The 19,320-nt window shown below is 48.3% G+C and overlaps 2 protein-coding genes across 3 annotated transcripts in view; one reads left to right on the plus strand and one right to left on the minus strand.

Annotated features, from left to right (window-relative positions):
* Window positions 1-1,874: 1,874 nt before the first annotated feature.
* On the minus strand, window positions 1,875-4,312 carry LOC108577587. Its single transcript, XM_017940773.1, is given in 5 exon segments — window positions 1,875-1,963; window positions 2,366-2,404; window positions 2,407-2,896; window positions 2,899-2,948; window positions 4,228-4,312. Coding segments are annotated over 5 exon segments (753 nt in total).
* The window catches only part of LOC108578079 (POU domain protein 2-like), a 116,381-nt gene continuing 100,739 nt past the window's right edge, over window positions 3,679-19,320 (plus strand). The window contains exon 1 of one of the 2 annotated variants that reach the window (XM_017941335.1): window positions 3,679-4,958. In XM_017941335.1, coding sequence (XP_017796824.1) covers window positions 4,388-4,958 — 571 coding nt within the window. In that variant the 5' untranslated portion in view covers window positions 3,679-4,387. The remainder of the gene's footprint in view (window positions 4,959-19,320) is intronic. The other variant, XM_017941338.1, reaches the window with a different exon arrangement.

Genomic DNA, 19,320 nt, shown 5'->3' on the forward strand with positions numbered 1-19,320 from the left:
GAAAGAGGGGTCCGCGAGCCGGGGACTAAAGGGTTCGCGTTATTCAGATTAGGGTCCCGGGTATGGGTATTCGAGACACCCTTTCGTGTATACAGTACCACTCGAGCCTCTCGATTTTCGGCACAAGTGCCGCTACCCTGTTGCAGCGCGTGCCGTACATAAATATCACCGGCCCTTCTTTTTCTCTCGCCAACCCTTTATTCATCCGCAATCAGATATACCGGTTACGAGATTGTAGTCATTTGAAGAAGAGAAAGAAAAAAAACTACCTTCACACCTCTCCTTCCACAACCATGTAATTTTTCTAATCGTACACACTCTTTGAAAAATACACCCCCCAAAAAAGAAGACAGAAAAATATAGACTCGAAAAAGACATCTAGATGTGCGAAAAACGAGAGAGCAAGGAATGCCCCCACGCGTCCTCGTAAAGCTCCTGCGCGGCCCCGACTCACGGAATCAGAGCGCGTAGATATTATTCGCGCCTCTTTCGTGAATTCGCGTCGGTAGGGGCGTCATTAAAATCAATACCAGCTCGCTCTCCGCTCCGTCTCCCTCGCCTTTCCCCCGCCCCCGCGCACCACGTCCCGGTTTCATCTTCATCCCTCGACGCTATTCATCCTCGTCGCACCTCGTCGCTATATACATATATATGTACGTGCGAGGGTGGAAGGGGATGCTCGCGTTCCTAGCCTCGACGTTGGTGGGGCAGAGTCGAAGGAGAAGAAGCAGAGGGAGAGAAAAGGCGAAAAAAAGGAACGTGCAGGAGTGGGAGGGGTGTAGGGGCGGGGAGGGAGAGCGACGCGATAAGAGGAAGGGTGCTCGGTTCGCAAGGTTAGGTAGCCGGTACACGCGATAAGGAGTGGGGGGTGGCGTTCCCATGGCCAATAAGAACCTCTTTAAAGCGCCCTTTTTGCGCGCGGAACTGCGCATGCCGGATTCAAATCTGGCCGTGGCTGGGTATCGAGTGGAGGCGGCTGTGGAGGTGGTGGTGGTGGCCGGTGGCTGTATGGAAATATGATAGCGCGATAAAAAGAGGAAGAATGGCAGGGATGGTTGTGTGTATACGCGAGGGAAAAAGCCCACTCTCTCTCTCTCTCTCTCTCTGGGGTGGGGATAGACGGCCGCGACTGCCACGACCAATAAAGGCCCAGTTTAAAGCGTCTGATTTTTTTGCAACGGCACTGCGCATGCCGCATTCAAATGCTCGGGAGTGGTGGGTTTCGATGTGTGTGCATGGAAATATGATAGGTGAGAGACGACCGGTTTCCGAGGAATGGCGGACGGGGATAGGGGTTACTGAATATTTTCGTACCCCCGGTGGGGTTATGATAAGGTTAGAGTCGGTTCGAAGAAGAATGGCGCCCGGGATGGATTTCCGATGTTGCTTTCGCGAGGATTCCTTCGATGGATATTTGAAACGACGTTGAATTCAAATTTTCTCGTATCGCTCAATATGGCGGAATCGATACGTTCGATTCGATAAACAAATATGTCCGCCAACTTTCCCGCGTCGTTAAGACGCCATTAACGGTTGTTCGTAATGTGTTCGAAATGTTACGCGTTGTCGGTTACGTATGAATAAATTTGCCGATACGAATAGGTCGAGCGATCTGAACGATCCCATTGTTCGAGGGATCGTTGAACCGAACAGTTTTAACCTACGAAAGTACCCACCTGCTGTTCACCTGAGATTCATCGTACCGCGTAGCGCATCGGCCAGGTATTTCGATCTTGAGGGTACGTGAAATGTGCATCAATAGGGCCCGTATCTTCCGTAAACGATTTCTGAACACCGTAAATTCTACACGTAACACAAAAAGCACCGTTTCCCGCCGGACGAGTGTTCTAATACTCGAGATTACAGCGAAGGGTTTAATAGAGATAACCTAGCACGAGAAGCTTGTTGCCGTACACTTCTTTAACTAATCTTCCTTTCCTACCGTTGAACACACTGCTTTTCACTACTTGAAAAACACTCGAAGCAAAACATTACGCTTAACGATAATTGCAAACGTACGGAAACGAATTTGTACCGATAATTTCCAAGTACGAAGCACGCGCACGTCTAATGCACTGGCGCCCAAAATGCGCCACCTGTGACCTGCGTTCGAATTAATAAGTTGCAACCGCATGACGCATTTACATGAGATTCCTATGAAAAAGCGCCCTCCTTACGTATGCGCATTTACATCGTCGATGTACTCTATGCCTCGGTAAACGGAGTCGTCTCGAGACATTGACGTTAATCGGTCGGTAATAGGATTAGTCCTCGAACCCTAATCCGTGTCGCCATATCGACAGAGGGGGGACGTGGTACGGGATCGGCGATTGGTCGCTTTTCTCGCATATGCAAATGCACTTACCTTCTCTCTCTCTAACCGTGGTTTCGTTGCAGCAGTAGTAGCCGGTACACGCGAGGTAAAAAGGCGCGCTCGCGCCCGCGAGCAGAGAACTCGCCTTTCCTTGCCGGGCGGAGCCGCGCGTGATCCGCGTTCCTTTGCGATTGGAGCTTCATTCCCCACCGACGCTGCTCGTTTCCCCACCAGCATAAGCGTCCAGGCGTTCGTCCGCTGCTTTCCGATCCACTCTATTCTCCTCGTCTCTCTCGCTGCCTTTCCAACCACGGTACGTGTTCTTTCGTCTCTTTCGCTCTTCCAACGACACCCCCACTTCGTGTTCCACGGTCCGCGTACGCGTCCGCGTTCCCCGTGGCCGGTAGGCGGCCGACCGGGCGTACGTGGGCCCTCTAGTGTAGCTGCACACATGCACGCGACAGCATCTGACCGTCGTACCAGCCGCCGCAGCCGTAGCTGCCACCGTCGTAGCTCGTCGCGGATGCTCGTGTGCCTGCGATAAACGATACTTGGCCTCTTTCCACGATCTCGCACGGCGAAAACAGCTCGATTCTCGCGAGGGGAAAGCCGACGCGCACCGGTCTTAACTCTCCTTAACCTATGACGAAACGAACCAGCACGTGTCGCTGGCGGAACCATCGGAAATATTGCGAACGTCCACAGTGAAACGTGATAGCGTAATATACAGTGACAGTTCGAAACGAAGGAGCCCACGGGGATTCTACGACACACACGCGTACAGATATTTGCAATCGAATATGCTCGCGTTCATCGCGGTGGAAAGCATCGAGATTGTTCGCGAGTTCACCGATGGGTGACGCTGTGTCTGACGCGTGGATGACAGGTGAGAGAGAGAGAGACACTGCTGTTATTAAGGATTTTCAAATATTCGCGGGCTTCGAGGGGGCACGGTTCTGTCACGTCGAGAACACGCGAGTGGTGTAGCCCAGGCAGGCGTCGTGAAGAAAACGGAACAGCTGACAGTTGGCGCTGCTTGTAATTAGAAATCAGCAGTCAGTGATCAGAAGTCGGTGTTCGTGTTCGACAGTCGTATATCCGATGACAGGTGAATTCCACGGGAAACGGGGCCAGGAACTATGCGATAGTAAGCGACGATACGCTTGTCACGCTGTGCCCATCTAATAACTGTATATATATACACACACACACACACATATATATGTCACAAGGAGTGTTCGGTTTTTAATGGACGCGAAGGGTAATATATATATATACACACACACACACATATATATGTCACAAGGAGTGTTCGGTTTTTAATGGACGCGAAGGGTAATCCGTGTTAACGAGTGTCCCTACGAGACCGGTGTACCGTGCCAGACTGGAGTATACGTCCTTTGCGTGTTGGAGGAACATATCTGTGTACGTTTGTCAGTGTAGTGTTTCTGTAGGAATATACTGTGATAACACGGAAGGATAACACGAAAACATACGAGAAAAGCATAGATTTCACCTTCGATATCCAAAGAAAAGTAAATAACACCACGTACCACGTCGTATGTTGAAAAAGAAAGTGTACAATACAAAACAAACCCGAGAGTGTGAAAGCGATTCGCAGCAACAACCAGACATTTCCTTTCGAAACTCGTAGGCGGTGGGAATAGTGAATCTTCTGAAATAAAAGCGAGTCAGTTGGAGGTGACCACGTTGGATCTCGCGGCGTTGGCTGCTTACGGGGGCGTTTCGGGACCCAGGGTCGCGGTGGCGGGCACCGGGGTCCTCGCGCTGCCCGGCCTGATACCCGACAAGGGTTTATCATCGCCCGGAGGTCAGTCTAAGGGAAAGTCCGCAGGGCTGGCGGGCCTCGACAGTGAGGCGGTGCGCCGGTGGGTCGCCGAGGCCGCGCGGACCGTCCGGCAAATTCCGCCTCCGGTCGTCGTACCATCGTCTAGCTCGCAGCAACAGCAGCAACATCAACATCGACATCAGCAGCATCATTCGATTCATCGGCAACGGCAAGAATCGAGCCCGCCGTTGGTGGGCTCGTCGCCGTTCGGTTTGCCGTCCTCGATGACGCAGACACCAAGTATGCATCTGCTGGAGAACAACAACCTGGTGGAGGTTGCGATGGCTCAGCAACAGTCTCAACAGCAGATGCAGATGCAGCAACAGAAGCAGAAGCAGACCAGCCCTACGAACAACAACACCATCGAAGCTTGGAGGTCTATACAGGGCGGGCATCAGTGGTGGAGTCCGCCTAGTAACGTTCATCAGGAGCAGCAAGTATCGCCTATAGGGCAGCAGGTTGTTTCGCAGCCGCAGAGTATGGTTGTCGGGTCCGTGTGCGGGCAAGCACAGAGGCAGTCGCAGATTCATACGGAGATCGATCAGCCTTTGGACTTTTCGGTCGGTTCACTTGAGCAGCAGAGGTTGCATTCGCGGGTGAGGACTATGCACGGGAGGCTGCAGGGTAGGATGCACGATAATAACAACGGTACAGCTAGCGCCGGGCAGAAGATCGCGAGAGGGACCGGGAGCAGGAGAAGTTACAGCCCTAGCGAGGGTAGCAGCAGCAGCAGCGAAGACGAAGGTGTTTCGACCGGTGGAAGTCCGTCTGGACCGCTTCGAGGCACCGAGAACGGTGAGTTTCGAATTGCTGCCTGAACGGTTTATCGCGACGCGTCGTTCCTCGTTTTCGCGGAAACCACGGTATTACCGGCCGCGACGATAGCTAAGCCGATGACGTAACGGATTGTACAATCGTGTGCGAAACGAACGGGTTGGGTAGAGAGATTCGGCGATGCCTGATATCTGCATATGTACTCAACGCGGTTACTCGTACGAATCTTGGAATTTTATTCCGGTGAATTAGAGTGTGACTTTGTTTCGATTTACCGCGGTGATTTCATCGATTCCAGAGTAGAATTCTGTAGGTTAGTCAGAAATTAGACGGTGATGATGAAACTGGATGAATTTCTGACGGTAAATACAAACAATGTTGCGAACGGTGTTTGTTCAGTCATATTAACGCGAACCTACGCTCGAAGTGATCCTACGTTATGTCACGCGAGATTAACTTTAGTGTGTACGGTAGGATTTTCTTGTCTGTAAGGTACAGTTACTTCCAGACGCTTCTCTGTTATGATTTTGCATAAAAATCTCTAGTACGATAGCTGAAGAAACGTCGTACGGTAATGGCGCAGAAGTTAGAATTGTGAAACTGCAGGAAAATATACCGTGTTTGTCACGGTGTGTCTCTGTATTCCCAAAGAGTTGGTTCGGCAACGAAACCGGAGATTCCCGAGACAAACGGACGCGTGCGTCATGCACAGCCGCTGTTTGTTCGTTGAACGAAACACGAAACGATCCTCGTGGATTTTGGGGGAAAACGTAGCGAGCCGTTTCGATCCGTCAGCTGTCAACGGAGCTTCCCTGCTCGCATTTGCCTCGAACCACCCCCGCGCAACCTTGGCGCAAGGCTTTGTTACCCCTTCTGCTACACCTCGTCGAAAATTCCCTCCGATGCATTGTGCATTCGTTCTGTTCCATTGTGCCGTGGCATGAGCGACGCTCGCGAGCTACCGAGCCTTTACCTGAAAACCCTGGCCGGGAGTTTCCTCATTTTTGCTCGTTTCCGTACGCAAAAGCGCGCGCGTAAGGTTCGAAGACGAAAGATCGTTGCCGTTTCACGTTTTACGACGAGCAAGGCGGATTCCCTTTTCAGAAGACGTTCCTTTCGTTCTGCGTTCCTCGTGGCATGCGTGCGTGCAATTCGTTAACGATTCCACCGTACGATAAGGGAATTCCTTGGCGGATAAATTCGTGTAATGCGTTCTCGTTGGTCGAATACGTGTATGCGTGTGGTTAATTGAAATTTTCGCATGGAGGAACAATCGTTCTGTTCGTTATTTCTTCGCGTTACGTCGCCCGATACCTCGATTTTCCATCGTTCTCCGCGCTTATCGATAGACACGAATGCGATAATCTCTCTCTCGCTCTCTCTCTGGCGTTATTCAGTGGAAAGGATATAGTGGTTGTTCGTTTATTGACTCGTTTATAATCGTGTTTATCGAATGAAAAATCGGTATCTAAGCTGATTCCAAGTGCGTCGATAATTTGCGCTTTATTAATTGTATGATTCACGATACGAATGTGCGATATCCTGGATGTGACTTTTTTCGAGCCAACGCTTGTAGTACTGACGATTTTAGTTAATTAAATTGGGAACGACACGTGTTTGGAAATGGAGTAAATGTTCACGCAACGATCAGATAAAGGTAGAGGAGAAAAAGAATGTTCGCCTCGATTTAGCCGCATTCGCTGATAAAGGGTAGAGGGACGGAAGAGTAGAGGGAGGGAAGCTGAAAAAATGCTCGTGTATCGTCCACTCGATTCGTCGTCGATAAATCCGCTGATTATTCCGTAAAAACTAAATATTATTGTATTTATACCTGGCTGTGTATCGGGAGTTATCTTCGGTGTTTATTAACGCGGCGTAACGCGTCGACGCGTTGATACCGCGAAAAATAAGAATGATCGTAATTAAAACGATACCGCGGCGAAGAGCATTATCTGATTCTAAACAGGCTCGATCTTTATTAGTTTCAATAAAATGCAATGTAAATAACGCTATTTCATTGTGCTGATAAGCGTCGCGCTCTGTGTTCGCAACACGTTGCAAACGTGAGCGGAAAGAAAGAATGGACTAACACAGAGTAACGGTCCTCGGCTTGTAATCGTGATTACGTAGGTGAAATTGACCAACTAATTGTAAGTATTATTCATTTCGATAAAACGATATCCAATGGTGTTTCAGATTATGCCTCGAGTAGTGGTGTAGTTAATCGTGAATCCGTGGAAAAACGAGGGAAAAGGATAGGAGGAGGAAAAGAAGGAGAAAAAAATGGAGAGTTATCTTTGATTTCGTATTATCGATAACGACATGAGTATATTAGGTTTAATCCGTGGGCAATTATCGCGTTGGTTCTTGGATGGTTGTGAACCGGCCGGTACACACGGCGGTATCGGGTTGTTGGTAATTGTACGTATGTACGCACTCGCGTGTCTACATAATTGCACTAATATTCAAAAATGCAACGGCAAACAAACGGCGTGGCCGGCGAGGTCGGCGAGAAAAAAATGTTGCCCGATATCGTATCTGTTCGATAAGGTGTTAGGCTCTTCTAAGGCTTGTTTGAATAAATATTCCACGTAAGCGCGTGATCGCGCGGTTATTTTCGATGAGCAACCTGCGATACGACGAAAAATCCATTTTTCGAAGTGAAATCGTAGAAGTGCTTCAGATAATTCCTTCTACCTTATATAACGTCGTTTTCAATGCCCTCCCTCTTCCCTCTTCACCATCTTCAACTTGGTGTTTCACAGAGTTTCGTGGAGTGATCGGTGGTTTCGCGGTTATTATTTACCTGTCACCTGTGTCGTTATCTGTCCGAAGCGGCGCATTTCCCCCTGCCTTGTAATCCCGATTTCACTTTTTCCTCTCGCCCCTTCTTCTTCCTTCTTCGTTTCCAAATTTTCACACGGCACGAAATACTCGTGTTACTCGCGCCAGCTGTTGGTTCGCGCAGCGTTACGCGCGGATCACACCGAAAAGCGTAATTACTTGGTATAGCGTGCCTCCTTCTTTTCGTCGTGCTAATTTATGTTCGATAGGGGAGAATATAATTAATCCTGGCAAGGAACACGCGCAGGACCCGACGTACATATATAGCTTATCGAAGATAGCCGATTGCCAGCTTGGCCAGGCCCAGGGACCTGTTCTCTTCGTCTTGCAGGCCCCACCGTGTATTACCTTGTAACGTGATACGTGTTTGATTCTATGTTATTTACGAGCAGGTGTGCCGCGCAACAATGTTTATCACATAATTCGATTCTATGCTGCGAGCAATCTCTATCGCGGCGTCGGTCCTGAAAATGACGTTTCACGCTGGATGACCCCATACGGGGGGTATATGATAACAATAATTTCCCCCCGATACGCTCTCCATATTGATTTCGTGTCCGTACGACGTCCAACCTGTACGTGCCTTTATTCTCTCCTCTTTTTCCCTTACCTAGAACTCATTGTTTTCCCTTCGTCTTCTCTCTCTCCCCCGACCCCCTCCCCCTTCCCCTTCTTCGTATCTTCTTCCTTCTGGATCACCGTCATTGTTCGTCGTCGTTTCAACGACATATCCTTTTAACAAGCCATTCAGAGAATTTTTTTCCCCCTTTCTTCTTCCTTCTCCGTGCGTGTAACACACGACGAACGTTGCTTCTTCGTATCTCTCTCTCGCACTTTTCTCTCTTTTTTCTTCCACGTTCGTTTAGTGCGCGTTGTAAAACTGAAAATGAGATAATGATCGTCGATCGATCGGCAATCTTGCGACTTCTGCTAATTATATACCGCGGCGAGCCGGCTACGTGTAATTAATTATGATAATATTTGATGGTAAGTAAATCACGTCGAACGCTCCGATGTTATTATATGCCCTTTAACAGTTTAATTACCGACCACCGGATGTTTATCGCCGATGAATCGTTGCTAATCTGTACCTTAATAAATTCGCGATCGATGCTTCCGTCTCGGGATCGATTCGACGCAACGAGAGGACCCAGCCATGATAGATCCTTAAACGTTTCTTTCTTTTACACTCTCCCCCTCGTTTACTCTTTCACTTACGATACATCCGAATTTAATTCCCTTTACAGAACGAGACAAACGCACGGAGAGAGAAGATATTTTTTTTTTTTAGACTCGGGAGTAATTACTAGCGGAGTTCGTTCGTTAGCGAGATCTTACGGGCAGAAGAAAACGAGTTGTTCCCGAGACTCTCCCGAGTGCCGTCGGATCACTCGCGTGCGGAAAATTAGACGGCCCCTTGCCCGATACGCAAGAGTACTCATCGTGCTCCGTTCTCTCTTTTTCTCCCTTCCTTTTCGTCCATGATCTTCACTGATCTTCGAGTTTCGTGTGCCGACGACAGTTCCCCGAAGTCGTTTCTCGCCAACAAAACCGACCAACTTCCAGCACCACCCGAGACTTTCCTTCTTTCTTCCTTTACTTAACATTTTCATCGCGACGATCCCTTCTGCGATCTTGTATCCGCAATAATGGGATTTTCTGAGTAAATTTGCGACAGAAATAGCGAGTTTACGTTGAATCAAACTCGATGTTTGGTCTGAAATTTTAGCGAACGAAACGCTCCTTTGAGTTTCGATTTTTATTCCTCGATGCGGTAACTTATAGTAGGGTAATTCAATGAAGAACACCGTTTGAAGACACTACCGAAGCTCTAACCCCAACGCGGTTCTTTCAGCCAGTACACGAGGAATCGTAAAAAGCATGCAAAGGCTCTATTCCTGATTAGCTGGAGCAGATGTGTACACAGTGGTTGGATCGCAAACATCATACTATCTCCTCCGTAGCTCCAAGTGCAGTTTATTTCGAGCGTTGTACATAAGCAACTATGCAATCGAGGTCTCAATCTCCATTCTCAACATCTCTCTCTCTCCCTCTGTCTGAAGTATGGTCGAATTCGATCGAAACTGGACTCGAATCCTGGCGACAGATCTGAAACTCGTACACTGTTCTGTAGCCTATCCATCGGGTATCCCACATGTTGTTCGATGCGAAAAAAGAGGAAAAAGGTGGGGAAGAAAGAAAGAGAAATGGCGTTTGTTGACATCGCGCCGGTCGATCGATTAATCCTGCCTGAATAATATATTTATTTTTCCGATTCGCGCCACTATCGAGCCGGGTGAAACGGCCTTTTATCGATCGGCAATCGCGAGCCCGCGCGTCACTTGAGAAATGAAGGCTTGGCTCAACGTGGCCCCGAGATAAAACACCGCGACGCGCCTCTTCGTACGGAAGAGAGAGAGAGAGGAAACGGAGACAGAGACGACCGGAAACGTTCTCTCGGCTAACACACGTTTCACGTTCGTGTAAATTTCGTAGGCTAACGCAAAGTCGAATGAATAATGCGCCCGGTTTGGGCGTTTCCGGGCTGGCGCACGCGAGAAAGATTACGCTCTCTTGAAAAATCCCGAAAGAGATTGTTGAACGTGTGTTGCGGCTGGTGGTGGTTTTCGATGCTCGGACTTTGGAGCGATTTGACGAGCGAGCGAGCGCGAACCAGCCGCGAATTCCTCGGATTAATTGAATCGAGATTACGATGGTAAATAGGCTCTTTGCCTTTTTCTCGGAATAATCAACAGTTCTTCTTTCTTTCTCTCTATTTTCTTCCTTCGTATTTTATTTTTCTCCTTCCTACGCCTCTTTGTCCATCCTTCTCTCTCTCTCCCTCTCTTGCTTCTGTTTGTGGTGTACGCGAATCGGAATCGAGATGATCAGCCGCGATAGCGGCGATGCATGGATCTTGCCAGGCGGCCACGCTTTTAGCCTTAGCTTTGTTTCCCTAATAAAGATACCCTTAATTTATTTCATTTAAAACATTTGTTCATTGAGAATTCGACTAATTAATATAACAGGGAATTAGCGTCATTACCCGTTCATTTCCCCGCTAATTATCGCCGGCGTTAGATCGCCAACGAGACGCCTGAACGTGGTTAATGAGACTTTAATGAAAATCTTTCGAGGTTTCGGCTGTGAGCCGGAAGCAGAGAATGCCTCGTTGTTCGTCTGTTACGTCACCACGTCGGTTAGGTGGGAGTGTACGAAAAAAGGAAAAGAAAGAGACGGGGGTAGAAATGAAAGAGGGAGGGACCTGTGGTAATAACGAACGTCGCGGTCTTATTTGCATTGTCCAGCGGCTTTCCGATTATAGCCTACTCGGCTTTACGTGTATTAAGACCGTCAGGAACCTGCTCGAAAACGCTCGAGGCTAGCTCAGGGCCGAATCCCGTGCCTATTACGTCGAGGGACTCTTACGTTGGTTTCTTCGGAGGAACTTGTGGGCACGTGACTCGTAGGTGGTTGCGAACGGTGGGTTTTATGGAAATCACCGGGGAATAGTGGGAACCGATTAGCATACGGAGATTGAAATTCGTCGTGGGACTGATGTGTCACCGGGTGGATGGAAACAATGCAGAATTGACGTTGTAGACAGCTAGACGCTTGTCTGAAGTCACGAATCACTGTGGAAATATGATCAAAAATGAAACTACGTAATTGTGTAAAAGATAGTGCTAACGAATGAGATATAGACAACGTAGAAGTAAAACATCGACCGTGACTATCGGATTGCGAAGACACGTTGTGTCTATCGAACACGATCTGACTCGATGTTGTCGCGTGTCTATTGATTCGAACAATTTACGATTGCCTTAAGTAGCCCGTGCAGAATACAAAAGGAGGATCGTGTGTAAAAGGGGATAGGAAGTGAAAGAGCACGGTGGACAGGGTGGCAGACGCGGAAATCTCACCTGTTACGTCGCCAGGACACGGTCGATCCTTAACGAAAAAGGCCTAGGATACGTGACCCTAGGGCGGTGGGTGGACGGGCGGCTGGTTCCAGGGGAATGGGGAATGAGAATGGGAATGCGGGGATTCCCGGTAGGTAGGCAGAGACAGCGAGGAAGGTACCAAAGGTGGCTATATAGCTGGTGGCAGGTAAAGCCGCCGGATAAATCTCACCTTGGATAGGTCAGGTTGGGCCAGAAGGATTCCAATAAGGAGTGGAGGATCGTGCAAGGGTCACGTGGCGGTTCTCTTTTCTCTTTCTCCGCCCTGCGCCTTTCTTTCGTTTTTTCTCTCGCTTCTTTATCTCCCCCGCTTTGTCGTACTTCTTTCATCCCAGGGAGGGCCGCAACGATCAGGTATACATCGCTCAGCAACCCTTCTGCCCTAACACACCGGGCCACCTTTTCGCGTGCTGCCTACACGTGTATGTAGGTGAAGGAAGCTGTGTAACACACATTCATCGACAAATCACCGCCGCGAAGCGACACGCGACCGACTTTCCTGCGGCTTTCTTTAAACATTCAGGCGAAGGGTTGATGGCCACGTGCCTACTACGGTTTTCACGCCTCTTCCGTGGTACACGTGCGTTTTCTCCTTCCCTTATTCTTGACGACGATTTGGATAAAATAATTGTCGTGTTGATCCTTGGATCCCTCCGCGACTACCGAATGTAGGTTTTTTTATAGTGGATTTTCCTCTTATCACTTTTTTCAAACGTGATTTCGAAAAATTGAGAACACAGAATATGAAACGGAGAAGTGAACTTTTCCATTCTTTCAAAGCATGCGTTATCGCCACGTTGAAGCAGGAATAAGAGAAGAAGAAGAAGAAGAATTACATCCAAGACAGTTGACTGTTGCAACAGTCGTATCAAAATGACCCGACTCCAGTGGGCGAGAGTTAAAGATGATTTCTCGACGTCCTTTTATTACCTCTCCATCGGTTGTAATTCATCCGTTGCCGTCGTACGATTAATTGGCAGATCTTTTTCGTTTTTAACCCTTTCATTACGCGCTACCAGGTGTGCACACACCTATGATTCTTCCTTCGAGACTCGATCAATTTCTAACAGAAATGTACCCCCTATTCAAAAAAATATTTCCCAGAGCTATGCTAGACGACCAACTTGCTCGAAAGCACCTCTGTCGAAGGTTCCTCGAGCGACCACCCTTCAGACACCAGATCCTCCTAGATGCATCGCGACGCGAGACGCCGTCGCGAGGCGTACTCACGCGTTAAGTCGGTTCCCCGTTGTCGATCGCAATCTCCAGCAGCCTCGAGTGTTTTTCCTCCACGAAAACCTCCGTCTGGCTCGCTCCACGCGTCCATAACTCTTCGTTACCCGTGGCACCGGTTGAGACATGCAAATTATGAGTGGCGCGGCTCCCCTGTCCCACGACGCTGTCGCGATACGATCTCTCTCGCGTCGATGACGAATGCGTCGATGCCGGACGAGTGATTCTCTCGCCGTGGACGAGGTACACGGACGACCTTGCGGCTACGCGAACCTCGGAAAAGGAAATGCACTTCTCCTAATGAAACCTATAACGCCACACGCACAACTGTCTTCCCCTCACCCACGCTCTTCGTTTCTCCTCTTCTTTCTCTCTGTGTTATTCTCTGATAAGTAACCAATAGTTTCTGGAATTTCAAGCTTTCCACGAGAGATCGTCTTAGACGATCGTCTCAACTTAGATCATCCCCTAAACGACAATTACCGTATACAGTATACGCTACAGACTTTAGTTACAACGGTGTTAACTGTCGGTGCACAGACTCTGTAGGAAATCGTTGAACCAGGAGTCTAAACTTTATCGTAGAGCGTAGGTAACCTCTACCCTTTGTCGTCTTGTGCGAATTAATTTTTGTCGCTCTTTTTCAAATTATTCCAAGGTGGTGTGTAACGAATTATAAGGAAATACACTGAAGAAGCTGTGGTCGCTTTTAGGTTATGCCGAGCGCTCTATGTCGAGTGATTATGGTTACTCTTAGTAGCGAAAGGGTTAAACGCTTTACCTGTACGAAAGGTGTGTCTTTTGGCGCGCGATTCTCTCCTAGATTTCCAGAAACTTGCCGGCCTATCTGGTTCTACACGTGAGAGTGCAGCTTCGATAGCCAAGCGCGGCTACGCGTCATGCATATTCATCTCTCGGTTGGTTGATCTGGTTGATAATCGCGCGGGATATTTTTAGACGAACGTTTTCCAGCATTTTAATGTTAATTTTTCATCCCGCGCGGCTCGTTTCCTCCCGCGTTCCATATTCATCGGCGGAATTGCAGCGCTTCGCGATGCACTGTTGTGCCTCTTTTGCACCGAAAATAGAATGTTAGTATGTGTCTGTCTACCGGTAGAACTGATTATTCCGTACACAATGTCGCTGTTGCGTTTAATCGCATCCCGTTTCAACAACGATATATATTTACTTATCGAAACTGTTCTCGTCCTTTTTCACCAGGTGTTCTTCTCCTCTCTCCCGTTTCTATTTTCGTTTGTCGCGCCGGTTGCACACACTCGCGTAAATGGAAATTGTTAATAGCCAGCGAATGATACCGCGAGACGTTCAGTATGCGCGGCGCGAGTTACACGCGCATCTCGCCTCAAGGACCGGGAACGTTTGCGCCTAGCCAGCCGGATAAATGATGGAAATCACCATATTCATCGCATTTGTCGGCACCGTGAGCGCAGGTGAGCTGCTCGCCGTATTTGGCTCTAGCGTATGCTAATTTCACGGATTGGCAGGCTAGAAACAAGCGTAAAGGACAAGCGTAATCCTGCGCTCCTGTTTCACTGTGAATTATCTCTCTTGGACGAGGTGAACGCTGTCTCGTTCAAGGTGTTTCTTCAGTTCAGATCCTTCGAGTTCTTCTTCGATTTGCTTTTTTCTTCTCCTTCCTTCGTTCCACTTTTACACACGTTTCTGTGCGATCGTTTTTGCTGAATTAGAAATCATTTAAGATTTTTGTAAGCGGTCCGATCCGAAAAAGGAATCGCGCGCGTCGTTGTTGGTAATTTAAGGGATAAACGAGTGTATGCTCGAGCCGATTCTGTCGAAATAACTCGCGTTTCACAGCTGCTAATCTAGTTAGCCCGTGGAAAATGGAAACGGACAAGTATCGGAATAATACTTGTACTGTTTTGTCATTATTCAATAGACAGATTGTAACAAGCTCCAGACTCATTCCGTAACTCTCGTTGCGCAAAGACAAATGTATTTTTGATTAGTTCCTAGCACTCGTTCTTCTCTGCTCGCCGAAGAAGAAGAGAAAAAATGAACAGTTACAAGAGTAACTCGTTCGGTAATTTAAATAACACCGACGATTTACTATAATTCCACGTTACAAACTTGCTTGTCGATCTCGTAACGACGAGACTAGCCGAGCTTTCTCACGCTTACCGATGACTCAAATTTTCCAATCAACTTGCATCTCCGTGGAACTATTCCAAGATCGACAAACCTATGAATCACGTTATCTCTCTGTCAACGTAACTCGCGTGATTAATACAGATCCTGTGGGAAAGGGGGGCTCGATTTCATCGGGATGGAATGGAAGGACGGCGATCGTCGATACTCGTCGATTTTACGGAGACACAGGGAACAGGAATCGGCGGATTCCGTGAAAGTTGTGAAACGTCGCGATTATCATCCGGCGGAATTCTTTGGTAATCCTTATGGAGAACGAAGGTCGTGCTCGCGCCGGTCGATTCCTGGAACTTCCTCCGGCGTTTATTAATTTCGGTTACGTAAATCGAAAACGAGCTGACACTCGCGGAAATAACGTACACTCGTCTACCTCTACAGCGTCTTACTCCTTCGCAATGAAACGTGTAACGTTGACAAAAAAAATCGCATCGTTCAGTTCCGCCGATCTTGATCCATCGGACGGAACAGCAGCCGTTGAACCACGGAGAAAAGGACAGGCTACTCGATTACTTGGGTTAAAGTGACGGTCGCGCGTTGTCCCGCGATAATTACACGATAGATCGTTGTCCGCGCGTATTTATCCCGCGCGCGGGAATGAAATATCGACTAGCGTCGACCGGCGCGTTTACCATGCGATTTAATTAAAATCTCTGGCAACGGTAGCCGGTCGATCGCGAGATAGCGGTACGCTTTTTGCTCTACGAGCAGCAACGATGGATACGCTCGCGGAAAAATAACCACTTTTTGCTATGATAATCGGTCGTCGGATGGAGGCTTAGGAGAAATCGACTGCGTGTGTGTGTGCAGGTCGATTTTACTTTTAAAAAGAGGGAATACAAGCGTGTAACGACGACCCAGAGCTGTGCTAACTTTCATCGGGCGGGCGATTGCGGTCGCCGCATCCTGTCGCCGATTCCCGAGCTCGAAGGTTTTAACGCGATATCGCGCGCCACGTGTCGATATGCAAATTTCTTCTACTCGTGGGTTAACGATGCTTGGGACGAAAAAGTGTCGATTCTGAGGCCTGCGGTAAAGGTTGATTGTGCCGAAAAACGTGGATAAAGGAAATCGAAGAAGTTGCGCTACGCGTTGATCGATTAATCATCGCGTCTGTTGGTCTCTCCGCGAGTGGAGATGGTGTGCTTGAAGATCGTTATTCCGGTCGCACGAAGCAAATTCGAAACGGGATAAGAGAGGAGCCAGAGCACCGTGTGTGTTTGTTCGCGGCGATAATATCTGGGCTCGAAACTCCGGGCTTTATTATACATGGCCGGTTTTATTATTCTCTCGGCTGTTTCGGGCCCCCGTCCGCCTGATGGTTACCGCGTTGATGCGGATTTAATTATATTGTTTCGTGTAAAGTCGGATTCAGATCGCGCGCGTTAATGAGCGATTCCAATCGAAAAAGGCCCAAAGAACGTTTCGTCTCTTCGTTGACGAACCCCATCCGCGGTAGAGAATACTTCTTCGATTCTCCTCTCTGGTTGGCTGCTAATTAGAGGGGACTTGGCGATCTAGAAGAAATGCTCTATTATATTAATCGTTTCTCAACCAACTAACGTGGCCCTGCAGTTTCTGGTTTAATTACGTCACCGTGAGACCATTATTCCAATTATTGCATGTAATTTCAGCCTCCTCCCGAAAAAAAAAAAGGAGAAGGAAAAAATTCGACACGTTTACGGTGAATTCTGTCTAAAATCGCGTGGAATTCGCGCGTTGCCATTACGACGGCGATAATAATGAACCGCGTGGTATCAAACGGCGGTTATGTAATCCGCAAAAAAGAGCGACGTCGGTGGTCGTTTCGAATTTCGCGGCATTATGTGAGTCAGCAAACCGACGCGATTCCGAGGGAAATGGCGACATACGCCGAGTGGAGTAGCCTTTCGAAAAAGGGTAGAGAAGTTAGGATCGTTTTAAGCAAAGATAATGCCTGAGTGTACAGAGGAACGCGCGTGGCTAATGCCCCAACGTCGCTTCCTGCCTCATGTATTCAAATTAAAGCACGTAACGCCGTCATGGAGCCGGGTGTGATGGTAATGATGATGGTAAACGAGACCTATAGACGCCTTCTTCCACTGTCACCGCTATCTCTCTCTATCTTTGAACACAGGTCGGCGTCATCTGAGAGCTCTCGATGACGATGCAACAGTCGGTTCGGGCAATGGCGCGAGTATTCGATGCTTCGTGAGGGCTAATGCGAAATTTGCTCGCAATTTGTAGCCTGTTGGCTCGGTCGGCGCACGGTGTAATTATGCTGTTATACGTGCCGGCGTTTAGCGAGGCTGGGGCCGTGTGCATAAATTGTCGCGATAATTGTCGTCGAGCGGTTCGTGACCAGGAAGTAAATGGCCCCTCGAAAAAATCAATCGAGTCTCGGGATGAACGAGTTTCAGGCTGAGAGACAACGGGGTTGACGTCTTTATGGTTCCGTGGAAGGGGAAGATTGATTAAGCTGCCAGATTGCTGGTAGATACGAGACTGAAGGAAGGTGTCGTTAAGATTTCTTCCTCTCTAAGGTGGCGTTCTTCGTGAAAAGAATAGATGGAAAGTGTTTCGAATGGAAATTCAGCGAATATCTACCGGGGCACGCTCTCCTCTCTTGCTACGTACTACATTTTAAACTCGTATCTATTCACTTATCAACAATGTTAATGTCACAATTTAACTTGTGTAATCTTCGCTATCTTATTTACCGCTGGTTCAACCTGTCAGCATCGATCAAGTTACCACAATCTCTACGGTTCACCGTGGTAAACCGACGAAATTTAGAATCGATTCTTTTTCTAGAACGAGGACATCCGAGAAAGAAAACTGTTATCCTATCGTTTTCGTGGCTATTTCGTTACGGGGAGTAACACCGTGGCTCGTGTATCGCGCGTTCCTTATTCACCGCTTAACGACGGCGAATTTCACTTTTCTCGAAAAAGAAAGGAGAGCAACGTTTCCCAGAAAGAGGGGCCATCGTGATCGCAGTTACCGCTTGGTGACAGCTCGGCCATTCCGGTTGCGCAATGGCCGCCGCCTCGATTCGTCGATATTAAGGAAAGCCGGTGAATAAAACCTGCGCCGGGTACGTTGACCCTCGTGCAAACTAATCTGTCCTCAGAATCGTTCCGTAACAGGCTCGATCCTTCGAAACGCGACCAACGAGCGAGACACCTCTTGTTCTTTCTCTCTCTCGTTCTTTCTTTCATTCTTCCGTACGTTTTGTCTTTGTTCGGTTAGCGTAGAAGGAGAAGGAGTCGCGACCATTCCTTATGGAATTACATGTGTCGCTCCTCGGGGGCTGAGGACGTTCCCCGAGCGACATAATTAGGAACGACCCCTTAATGTAATTTTAATAACTGGTTAAATAAACATAAGCGTAAGCGAGGCGTAATTTGAATCCGGATGTGCCACGATGAGCGGTTTCGATAAAGCACAATGTTAATGCCACGGCTTAGGAAGAGAATTGCATCGTCTCGCCGTTTCTTCTTCGTCCCTGCCCCCCTTGCGAACTTTTTTTTATATTCTTCCACCTCGACGCTATACCTTTCCCTCTCTCTCTCTCTCTCTCTCTCTCTTATTTTATTTCCCCTTTCGCTTGTTCTTTGAACGGTGGTGCACGAGCGAGCGGTTGCGTGCGCTGCGTGCATGCGTGCACAAGCATGTTATTTCGCAGTTTATGCGAGGTATGCTAATCCGTCGAGACCATAAGCGCATCGAGCATTCCCCAAATCATGAATAATCAGCCGCGCACACACCGGCGGCCTCGATGCCTCGCGTTATTTCATTTCTTCGCCTTTCTTTCCTTACCTTTTTGCATCGCTAATTGCGCGTCTTCTTTTTAAATTCTTCTCCCCCTTCCACGCTGTTCTCTCTCTCTCTCTTCGTTGCTGAAATATTTCGAACATAAAAGGATACACGGAACCTTGGAGAATCTATAGCGTCTCGAAATGAATATTATCGCGTGAATTCTTTTCCTCTCTCTCTCTTTTTTTCTTCCTCCACTACCGAATTAAATCCTGTAATTAAGTCTCTATAATTGCCTTTTACTCGATGCCGGAACGCGCGAGCGAAAGAGTTAATTCCGCGTCGATTACGCGTCAATTAGCACATATCGAGGATTCCTCGGGGCAACGAGATTTTACGACATCGAGATTCTTTGCATACGC

This window comes from Habropoda laboriosa, unplaced genomic scaffold (genome assembly GCF_001263275.1).
Source record: "Habropoda laboriosa isolate 0110345459 unplaced genomic scaffold, ASM126327v1 scaffold5, whole genome shotgun sequence".
NCBI lineage: Eukaryota > Metazoa > Arthropoda > Insecta > Hymenoptera > Apidae > Habropoda > Habropoda laboriosa.